The sequence below is a fragment of the Salvelinus sp. IW2-2015 genome, linkage group LG36, assembly GCF_002910315.2.
Source record: "Salvelinus sp. IW2-2015 linkage group LG36, ASM291031v2, whole genome shotgun sequence".
Lineage (NCBI taxonomy): Eukaryota > Metazoa > Chordata > Actinopteri > Salmoniformes > Salmonidae > Salvelinus > Salvelinus sp. IW2-2015.
The window spans coordinates 591294-603533 of NC_036875.1; the positions used below are offsets into that span (position 1 = coordinate 591294).

A 12240-nucleotide genomic window follows, 5' to 3' on the forward strand; every position below is an offset into this window, starting at 1 on the left:
TTCGGTTTGCGCCTGGAGATGTGAAATCGCAACATCTACACTGTTGATAGCAACAGTGAATCTATTAGGTTTTTGCAAACTCATGTAACAGTATTTATTCAACTTTAAAATGAGTAACACATCCATGGCCACATTTTTGAGGTTACTGTAACACTAAATGTTAAAGTAGCATGCAAACGTTGCAGGTCTGTGGAGATCTTCACAATTGGATTAMTAATCTGCGCATGATCTGAAACGGCAGTGGCCACTTGAACCATGTACTTAAATCATCTTAATTGCAGTCCAGGTCATTTTGGTTGTGCTAGTAGATGAAGTACAGTGATAACAGATTAAGTAAAATATATAAATTGTATCCCATTTGAACTTTGTTGTTCTTTTAAWGGGTTGACAGCACAGTGATATGACATTGGGAAGTCAACACATTTTTKACTGTATTTTTGAGTGGGTGAAAATAGTTTATAATCTCATTTATCAACATAACAACCAAATGTTTCCCAATTCTCCACTTTGAAACGATGTGGTGTGCACAGTGGGTAGTTCCTTTCATGGCTTAAATAAGARCTGTCGCTCAATCCTTCATCTGCCTACTCACTCTCTCCATCTTCTTCACTACCTCTAGAGAAAACATCACACGGTGTGATGGATGTGTATGGATACCATGCCGATATGTTCCCCATATGGTTTTCTTTGTGCTTAAATTGTTCATGATAAAGTAGGACTCATGTTAAACTCTTTAATGGACTGTCAGTGAATGTGATATGTTTGTATGTTTAAGATATGCCTGGACAAACGTGATACTGTATGTCCAGGCATATCTTAACAGCATCTGATTTGGATGGTTCACACCCCGTCTAGCCACACCAAACTTCTAATTGGCTGTCTAGTATCCAGGCTTCTCTGTTCCCCGATAGGCTACGCTATCTCCMTGAACACCTGTGTTTACATGTAAACAGGTCTGGTCTCCATCAGTACACTAGCCTACATGTTGACAACACAGCCAGGCTCCTTGTTGTTGTTTACCTCRGTAAACACGTCTGACAGCCGTGTGACAGCAGGGCTCTGTCCTCCCAGCAGCCCTGTGTGACCAGAGCCAARGCCGAAAGGCCAGACGTCGGGATCTGATGTCTCTGCCAAATGGCAAACAAAAGGACACAGCGCCAAGGTTCGTAGTCATGCTACCATGCTACTGAGGCATGTACTCAAATGCATTTCTTTAGGGTACCACTGTGTACTTCCGATATTTGAGTTTTTTTTAAGTACTGTTTCACCAAGAGTCACATTTGGGGGACTCTGTAGAGCGTTTCTGTAAGGAAGAAGACCAATGTATAAAAGTTGCTTAAATGTTCCAGCCCTGGTTTTGCGGTGTTTATGACTCACAACATGACACTTATCTATAATTTTGCCTTCAAGTTGTATGATCTTTTATTTCTTAACCTTTTAACCCTATTTTCAACAGGCTGGTATAGCATGTTTTGACAGCCCTCCTGCATCAATTTACATCATTTGTATCCTTTTGGGTTTCTGCAGTTTAATGTTATAATAGTAATAAAAAATGGCCCTTTTTCATTYATTATCAAAAAATTCTGTCTGAACATGTGAGAAATATGATGGAAGAACCTAGATCATTTGAAATTCAAGAMTCTTTGTGGGGGGAAATCCCACTCGGCAAAAACTGGTTGAATCAACATTGTTTACATGTAATTTCAAAAATCTATATGATGACATTAAATCAATGTGTACAACTGTGATTGGGTTTGCTAAAAGTCATCAACGTAAGTATTTTTTTCACCCAACTTTTAACCTAAATGACCAATGACATGGTGACGTTTTTTGTTGATTTCACAGTRAATTCAAGTTAGTTGACAACTCAACCAAATGCAAATCAAAACTAGACATTGAACTGGTGTCTGTGCCAAGTGGGATTGCAGTACACACAACCTGAAAACGCATTCATTTCAATGTAATTGAATATTCATGTTTGGACACAAAAATACCATCATTTGCTCAAAATCGACATCAGTCCCTTGACTTCTCAACCGCCTGGTAGAGCGCTGTAATTTCCAAATTATACAAAGTTGGAAAACAAATTATTGGAAGTTCTTTGAGTTGTTAGTAATAGGAATTGAATGTGAAATAATGTTTTCAACATGTTTTTCAAGAAGAGACGGTCAATTTTKGAATACTAATAGAATTGAGGTCAAGGTTGTGTTTGTTTACCTCTAGATTATGGATAAACTGGTATTTAGCAAGCTAGCACTAGGCTAACAGTGAGCTAACAGAGAGTTAATGGTAGTTGATAGGCATGGGATGCTACTGTTACTCCATCAGATTGAGTGGTGGTGCTGCACTGTGGAGTGCAGTTAACCATTAGCATAGCCACGTGTAACAGTGAAAACTGAGTCCATTTCCCAATAGGTGAACGACAAGTTTTTTTACAACATGGCCGAAGGCAGGTGCTATTGAGGGAAAGTGACAACATTGTTACAAAGTTTATTAAATATTTACCTTACCGAATATGTCACCATGAGCGTTTCCATCGCCTCCWTCCTCTCTCCTTTATTCCTTTGTCAAGCATGCAGAGAGAGGGGCTCTCATCAGTTTAATGAAATTAGTTTTGTTGTGAAAACAGATCAATATCGATGTTTCTAACCTGATTTCAGTTGGTTTTCCATTTTGTGACTTAAGTGGGCTACAGTCTGTTCCTATCAAACTGCAGATGTGTTCCCGCCTGTGCTCTAGGCCAGCATTCAGGTAGACAGGCCACCGCCAAGTATTCAGACTCCTTGACTTTTTCCACATTTTGTTACGTTACAGCCTTATTCTAAAATGGATTAAATAAAACATTTTCATCATCAATCTACACACAATACTCCATAATTGTCACGCCCTGACCATAGAGAGCCTTTTTATTCTCTATTTTGGTTAGGTCGGGTTGTGACTAGGGTGGGTAATCTAGGTTGTTTTATTTCTATGTTGGCCTGGTATGGTTCCCAATCAGAGGCAGCTGTTTATCGTTGTCTCTGATTGGGGATCATATTTAGGCAGCCATTTCCCCACTGTGTTTTGTGGGATCTTGTTTTGAGTTAGTTATGTGGCACCTCTGATGTCACGGTTCGTTGTTTTTTACTTTTTGTTTGGAAGTTTCGTGTAAATAAATATGTGGAACTTTAACCACGCTGCGCCTTGATCCGTCTCTCCACAAAACCGTGACAATAATGACAAAGTGAAAACAGGTTTTTAGAAAAWTTTGCAAATCTGGTAAACATAAAAAACTGATTCTGATATATTAAATATTTATTGATTTGTTTAACACTTCTTTTTGTTACTACCTGATTCCATATGTGTTATTTCATAGTGTTGATGTCTTCTCTATTATTCTACAATGTAGAAAATAGTCAAAATAAATAAAAACCCTTGAATGAGTATGTGTCCAAACTTTTGACTGATACTGTGTGTAAATATGGTATTTCTATTTTTCTTTTAAGATTTTTTGAAGGGTAGGATAATTAATGAGGAGTCAACTTGATTTATCTCYGTTCTTATTAGAATTTTTCCATTGTAAACAATAAAAATTATGTTTCATGCCATGAGAGGTACCGGATAGCAAATAATTTCTGTAACGCAGGCATCCAAAATTGAGAGGCTATGGATCCTGTTCCGGTGGCTCAAATAAAGCACTGCTTTTAGGGCTGCTTAGGCAGTCACAGCTCATTGAGCCATTTGTTTGGTTGACTGGGAAGATGCACAATCCCAGATATTGAAGGAAAATGTGTGGAGTCACTGTAACCTCTCTTCATCACATACATACTTTGCTCTCTCTCTCTCTCTCTCTCGCTCTCTCATCCAAAATTGTAGTCAGTAATGGAATTTTGGGATTTGTAAATAAAATTGTTAAATTACGAGCCTAGTTGGTTTAGCCACAGGAAAGACTGGAATCATCCCGCTAGCCATGATTGGCTGAGATAATGGGTGGGCTGGACATGCTGAGCGATGAGTTTAGATTGGTCTGCCATCAATTTTAGTCTCATCTGACCAGAGTACCTTCTTCCATATCTTTGGGGTGTCTCCCACATGCCAAAGTGTTTGCTTATTTTTTTCTGGCCATTCTTCCGTAAAGCCCAGCTCTGTGGAGTGTACGTCTTAAAGTGGTCCTATGGACAGATACTCCAATCTCCGCTGTGGAGCTTTGCAGGTCCTTCAGGGTTATCTTTGGTCCCTTTGTTTCCTCTCTGATTAATGCCCTCCTTGCCTGGTCTGTGAGTTTTGGTGGGCAGCCCTCTCTTGGCAGGTTTGTTGTGGTGCGATATTCTTTCCATTTTTTAAATAATGGATTTAATGGTGCTCCGTGGGATGTTCAAAGTTTCGGATATTTTTTAATATCCCAACCCTGATTGGTACTTCTCCACAACTATGTCCCTGACCTGTTTCGAGAGCTCCTTGGTCTTCATAGTGCCGCTTGCTTGGTTGTGCCCCTTGCTTAGTGGTGTTGCAGACTCTGGGGCCTTTCAGAACAGGTGTATATATACTTAGATCATGTGACAGATCATGTGACACTTAGATTGCACACAGGTGGACTTTATTTAACTAATTACAGTATGTGACTTCTGAAGGTAATTGGTTGCACCAGATCTTATATAGTGACTTCATAGCAAAGGGGGTGAATACATATGCACGCACCACTTTGCTGTTTATTTTTTAATTACATTTTTTGAAATAAGTTAAATTTGTTCATTTTCACTTCACCAATTTGGACTCTTTTGTGTATGTCCATTACATGAAGACCAAATAAAAATAAATTTCATTGACAGGTTGAAATACAACAAAATAGGAAAAATCCCAAGGKGGATGAATACTTTTGCAAGACACTGTAGCTAGCTACATTTTCCAGAAATGATACGTTTCTTATTTTGAACCTAGTTGGTTAGTGTTTAGCTACCWGTAGATTCATGCAGGATAGTAACGTTATGAGTTGGAATTATGGCTCATTGTTTATCTAGCTATCTAGCTACATGTCTAAACAAAAGACTCTACTATGCAAGTAACCATTTCACGGTACCATTTTATTTGATATAGTGCTTATTTACCAGAGACGTTTTTGTCAAGAAAAACATGACCTGCACCAAATTCAATTTAGGATATAACGTTAAGCCAACGAGACAGTGTCTAAATTCATCACACTCACAACCGTAAGTTATTTTCTGTAATTAGCTCGCCATTAACTTGTAAATAATGATCTTGTTGTGAGTTTATTTTCATGTAATAATGAATGACAACTGTATACTGACATGTCAATAGACGCAGTATAAACCAGACTTTAGTCTTGAAATCTTTGGTTGTTTAGTACACTACCGTACTCACTCTGTTTAGCACATGGCCTCACATGTGAATCCTTAAAGAGATGGGTGGRGCTAAGGCTTAAGAGGGTGTGAACRATGCTAAATGGGTGTAGACAAAGAAGAACTCTCCTGCATGTGTACCAAAACATTCAAGGTTACAAGTTTATCAACTTTCCAAGCAGAATTACTTTCCCATTGTTCCTCAACTGTAGTGTATGATATTCACTTTTCTAGTCTCTACTTTTATCCAATGTAAAAAACACAATTTCAAATGTTTCTAAGTAAGTCCGATTCGAGCCAGTCGGTCACAAGTGAACGACATCTATTGCAATATAAATCAATGTTARRGTTTACATACTGTAGATAACCCATAAAGTAAAATACAACATCCATTTTTGGCTATGTAGGCTTCTAACCCATTACTTTCTACTTCAGTACAGATAATAAAACAATTAGGCTATATATTTATATTAAAAACCAAAGTCAGACAGATTTGTAGTCATTCCAATTAATTACATACTCGTTGATCTTCAAGAATAGGACTTTTTCCCCATGACATCCTTATTCTAAAATGGATTAAATAAAATAAATTCCTCATCAATCTACACACAATACCCCATAATGACAAAGCAAAACCAGGTTTTTAGAAATGTTTGTAAATGATTTAAAAAGAAAAACAGAAATACCTTATTTACATAAGTATTCAGACCCTTTGCTGTGAGACTCGGAATTGAGCTCAGGTGCATCCTGTTTCCATTGATCATCCTTGAGATGTTTCTACAACCTCATTGGAGTCCGTCTGTGGTACATTCAATTGATTGGACATGATTTGGAAAGGCACACACCTGTCTATATAAAGTCCCACAGTTGACAGTGTATGTCAGAGCAAAAACCAAGCCATGAGGTCAAAGGAATTGTCCGTAGAGCTCCGTCCCAGGATTGTGTCGAAAAACAGATCTGGGGAAGGGTACCAAAACATTTCTGTGTAGCATTGAAGGTCCCCAAGAACACGGCTTGCATCATTATTAAAAGGAAGAAGTTTGGAACCACCAAGACTCTTCCTAGAGCAGACCRCCCTGCCAAACTGAGCAATCGGGGGAGAAGGGCCTTGGTCACAGAGGTGACCAAGAACCCGATGGTCACTCTGACAGAGCTCCAGAGTTCCTCTGTGGAGATGGGAGAACCTTCCAGAAAGACAACCATCTTTGCAGCATTCCACCAATCAGGCCTTTATGGTAGAGTGGCCAGACAGAATCCACTCCTCAGTAAAATGCACATGACAGCCCGCTTGGAGTTTGCAAAAGGCATCTAAAGGACTCTCAGACCATGAAAATCAAGATTCTCTGGTCTGATGAAACCCAGATTGAACTCTTTGGCCTGAATGCCAAGTGTCACGTCTGGAGGAAACCTGGCACCATCCCTAGGGTGAAGCATGGTGGTGGTAGCATCGTGATGTGGGGATGTTTTTCAGCGGGAGTGACTGGGAGACGAAACTGGATCGAGGGAAAGATGAACAGAGCAAATTACAGAGAGATCCTTTATAAAAACCTGCTCCAGAGCGCTCAGGGCCTCAGACTGGGGCAAAGGTTCACATTCCAACAGGACAACGACCCTAAGCACACAGTCAAGACASCGCCGGATTGGCTTCGAAACAAGTCTCTAAATGTCCTTGAGTGGCCCAGTCAGAGCCCGGACTAGAACCCAATCGAACATCTCTGGAGAGACCTGAAAATAGCTGTGTAGCGACGCTCCCAATCCTACCTGACAAAGTACTGAGTAAAGGGTCTGAATACTTATGTAAATGTGATATTTCATAATTAAAATAATTGTAAAATCTATTTTAGGAAAAGGCTGTAACATAACAAAATGTGGAAAAAGTTAAGGTGTCTAAATACTTTCCGAAATATAACTTTTTAGAAAATCATTTGAAATTGACAAGTTGAAACAGCCTATAGATAATTAGCAGACAGCGTCCCTTGGATTGAAGGCAGTGTGGGTTAACCACATTGTCTGCGCAAATCTATGTCGAATATTGTCCTGATGGAAACTACAACTCCCTACTAGATCGCACAGTCCGGGTTTGATCTGATTTACAGTATTTCTAGAGAAAATGTGCTTTGAGCTCACAGAAAAAAATGAAAAGAAATGGAATTCAAATAATTGAACAGACATTGGTCAATTAGTTGGTAAAAAAAATAAAAAAATAACCGAAATTTCGGTTAATCGCTCAGCACTAGTAAGTGATTAGTTACATTTTCTCTGTAATCGGTGACATGTAACGGATTATTATTCTGAATGCAAGTACGGATATTCGGACACGGCGAATCTCTGCTCTTTCTCCCTCTTACATTTTCTGTTTTTATCAGTATATATGCATTCTCAAATAGTACATTTTAAGTGTGTGTGTTAGTGTGTCAGTCTGTGCATTTGTGTGATAGAGTGAGAGTAATGCAACATAGCCTTAGGTGTCTGAGGTACAGTGAGGCACAGCAAGGTTAATAACTTTCCCCTGGTGTTCTTCTCCTCTCCTCCCCAGTAAAATGTAGTCTTTATCTCAATAGGATCTCCTTGTTAAAAATATAGGTGAAATTWAAAAATCAAACAATAATGATTCTCCAAAGTATTGTCTTATTCCTTTTCTCTCATTGACAGACAGACAGTCGTAAGGTTTACGGTAAAGAATAAAGATGGTTAACTAGGGGTCCTCGTTTTTAGGCTTATCAGGTTTGCCTCTAGCTTTACAAAGGACACCTGGTTCATGTTCATTAAGGCACACTGTAACAAACGTGATTGAACAATTTGCAACATTAAATGAAAAKGAACGTTTCTTATTGGATAAGTCCAGGTACTGCTTCCCTGTTTCAGACCATTTTCTCCTGTTTGGTGCATAATGAACATGGTGGGAGTGAATGTTCTGCTTTCTCCTCTAGTCGGYTTAGCATCGTGGTCTGCTGCTTCTCATGTTACCACTGCAGCAGCTCCAATAAGTGGCCATCAGTATCCCTTTCAGAGGCATATCACTAAACAACAGTGTAMGCTAGATGTCTTGGAGGACGCTTTACAAGGGTGCAGCAGGATTCCAATGGGCATACAGATGGAATGATACACCACACAACCATATTGAGCAAACGTATGCAAAGACGATGATAGATTGGAAGATATCATTTTGTGATTGTGAGGTTGTGATTAACCAATGCACACACACACAATAGTTGTTTAGCAGGAGGCTTGGTTCATCTGTTGTCACAAACCATTCTCAGATGTTGTCTTTAATTCTCTCCCTCTCTCCCTCTCTCCCTCTCTCCCTCTCTCTCTCTACCCCTCTTTCTCACTCTCTCTCTCACAGATGCCGGGTCAGGCTCGGGAGATGACGGTAAGATCGCTCTCCTCTTTTCTCTTCATTAGTTTTCATTGTCCCTTATATTACTGTTGTTTCTCTACTCATTCTCCTTGCTTAGAAACAAGACGGGCCATGACACACTACTTGGAAGTGAGCTTTCACATAACATATTCGGATGGGGAACGAATGCATATTCACAAACATGCACGCACGCGCTCAATAAACACACTGCATGGACAAATGAACAAACAAACGCGCTCTAGAACATAAACACACACACACACGCGCGCACACACAAACACACGCACTTGTTTGTATTCTCTCAGACATGCAGACACGTCCTGACACACACACACCATACAATAACTAAATAATCATGCATGTAAACAGTAAGAACAATCTAAGATGCGTAGCAAACCCCTGTACCATGCAAATGACACCCTATTCCCTATATAGTGCACTACATTTGACCAGGGCCCATAAGWAGTGGAACATGTTGCCATTTGGGATGGTCACAGAGCCTTGTGAGAGAAACAGGAAATTAGTCCCTTCTCTGGAGTGTGTTGCTTGCTTCCTCTTCCTCTCCATCTCTCTCTCAATCGCTCTCTCATCCCCCTAACTCTCGTTCTCTCCATAACCCTCTCTCTCCATCACCCTCTCTCTCTCTTTACCCCTCTCTTCACACTCCTCCTCCTCCTAATGTTGCTGTTATAACCTGTATATGGTGGCAGATCTGGGATAAAAGTAGAAAGGAATGGGAAGCTTTTGAGTAGGTGACAGGAAAGGTGTAGGTGCGAGCGTACACGCTTGTGTGTGTATCTGTGCTAAAGAGATGCAATTCTTGTAGCTGGATTTTCTGTATATGCAGGTGTTTGTTTAGCTCATGCATGTTGATTTGTCTGTTTGCGTGCGTGCATGTGTTTGTGCGCTCTCGTTCGTTCATGCAAACATGTGTGTGTTCCTGTGTGTGTATGTGGGTTTGTCCATGCAAGTGTGTTCATTATTGCATGTGGATGGAGGAATAACAAGTATGCCGGAGCCAGATATGATAAACAGATTGCACTCTGCCTATGGACCTCCAAAAGAGAGACAGACAGAGAGAAGCGGAAATGAAGAGGGTGGGAGGTCAACCAGAGAAATAGGACAGAAATTACCATAGAGATGAGGAAGAGAGATAAAGAAAGGGAGGAAGCGGGAGGCAGAGAGCGAGGATGGAGGTAGAGTGATAGAAAAAGATGGAGGGAGGGTTGACAGTGATATGGAGGAGGTAGAGATAGATGGAGAAATAATAGAAAGGGGAGGATGTCAGGAAGAAGGGATAGAGCAAATATGGCAGTTTATGGGTAAAAAGAAGGGAAAGACAGTTATAAAATGGGGTTAGAGTAGTACAGAGGCACTAACACAAGAACAGCCCCCAATAAAAATCTAATGTCCTTTAATGGCCGACGATGAATCTCAGAGCTGTCTGGTAGGTATCAGATTGAAATATAGATAAGGAGATTTGGACACACACACACTGTGAACCCCAATGTGCTGTCATTACTCAAAACTTTTGACGAAACCTATTGCACAAAATATATCTCGTAGTCATTACTCAAACCGGTCACTGTGATCCTGTAGGGCAGGGGTGTGAAACTCATTCCACGGAGGCCCGAGTGTCTGTGGGTTTTTGGTTTTGCCTTTCAATTAAGACCTAGACAACAAGATGAGGGGAGTTCCTTCAAATAACCAACTCATCATCAAGTGAAAGTAAATTATAGGCCKWTCCAAMGTCTGTGGGAGGAATAAACAATGAAGCAGGGATTTTATGCAAACGTGTCTGTGGGAGGAGAGGCAACCCAAGGAGCACTCCTGCATGCGCAAAGCAGCTAATCTTAGGCACTRTTTRAATATATTCATGGCTGGATGCTCCCTTTATTGAAATAATCATTTATTTAAATATAGACCTATTAAATCAATAATAGGCTTTTTAGGCTATGAAGAAATAATCACTGACATGACATGACACTGTTGGTAGCCTAGCATAATATCTCCTTTCACTATCCATCTATCGGGGATGTCTTCRAGGATGGGAGGACCAAAAGAGGCATAGGTTATCCCAAAACAGGGGCATCGTCTCTGTTAAAGGCTATTTGTCTCAGCTATYCCGCTAACTTAGGCTACCACTTGTTCWCCTTTATAGAGRGTAGTGTTTAGACATGTTAGGTTAAATTACTGTCTCAGATGGCCCAGAAGAGAGATTGATAATCCATGGCACGAAGCCTCCAGTGATGATCCATGGCACGAAGCTCCAGTGATGATCCATGGCACGAAGCCCCAGTGAGATCCATGGCATGAGGCCTCCAACGAAGGAAGCTAGTCCGGAGCCTCCAGCGACGCCCTCTATCCGGAGCCTCCGGGACGCCCTCTAGCCCGGAGCCTCCAGCGACGCCTCTAGCGGAGCCTCCAGCGACGCCTCTAGCCCGGAGCAGCCCTAGTCTCCCTCCTGTCCGGAGCAGCCGGAGTCTCCCCTTGTCCGAGGCAGCCGGAGTCTCCCTCCTGTCCGGAGCAGCCGGAGTCTCCCTCCTGTCCGGAGCAGCCGGAGTCTCCCTCCTGTCCGGAGCAGCCGGAGTCTCTCCTCCAGTCAGGAGCTGCAGAGCCGCCCGTTGTCCTGAGCTGCCAGAGCCGCCCGTCAGTCAGGAGCTGCCAGAGCCGTCCGTCAGTCAGGAGCTGCCAGAGCCGTCCGTCAGTCAGGAGCTGCCAGAGCCGTCCGTCAGTCAGGAGCTGCCTGAGCCGCCCGTCAGTCAGGAGCTGCCCGTCACTCCGGCGATGCCGGAGCCGCCCTTCACTCTAGCGCTGCTGGAATCGCCCTTCACTCTGCTGCCGGAGTTTCCCGCCTGTCCGGCGCTGCCGGAGTCTCCAGTCTATTCGAGGCCCGCTGATAGGGTTCCCAGTCCGGGTTCGGCGGTGAGGGTGCCGCTCCAAAGGCGCCACCTAAGTCGGCTAAGACTATGGTGGAGTGGGATCCACGTCCCGCGCCAGAGCTGCCACCGCGGGACAGATGCCCACCCAGACCCTCCCCTATAGGTTCAAGTTTTGCGGCCGGAGTCCGCACCTTTGGGGAGGGGGGGGGGGGGGTACTGTCACGCCCTGATCATAGATTGCTTTGTATGTGTCTATGTTTGTTTGGTCAGGGTGTGATGTGGGTGGGCATTCTATGTTGTATGTCTAGGTTGTATATTTCTGTGTTTGGCCTGGTGTGGTTCCCAATCAGAGGCAGCTGTCTATCGTTGTCTCTGATTGGGAGCTATACTTAGGTAGCCTGTTTTCCATTGTGTGTTGTGGGTGATTGTTTCTGTTTGTGCGTATTGCTTGCAGAACTGTTTCGCTTTCGTTCTCGCTCTTTATTATTTTTTGTCAATTCAGTGTTCAGTTTATTTTTGTTTATTAAAATGAACATGTACCACGCTGCACCTTGGTCCTCCTCTCCTTCCACCAACGAGAATCATTACACCCACAAACCCCTGTCATGGACCTTGCACTTGCATAGCCACAGGGCAGGGGGGTAGGGGTTTGGTTAAAGCA

At 42.2% G+C, this 12240-nt stretch overlaps 1 protein-coding gene across 2 annotated transcripts in view; it reads left to right on the top strand.

Annotated features, from left to right (window-relative positions):
* The window catches only part of LOC111959720 (tomoregulin-2-like), a 132726-nt gene that overhangs the window by 43280 nt on the left and 77206 nt on the right, over positions 1 to 12240 (top strand). For both annotated transcript variants that reach the window (XM_070437698.1, XM_023981501.2), the window contains exon 4: positions 8683 to 8709. In XM_070437698.1, the coding sequence (XP_070293799.1) occupies positions 8683 to 8709 (27 nt within the window). The remainder of the gene's footprint in view (positions 1 to 8682; positions 8710 to 12240) is intronic.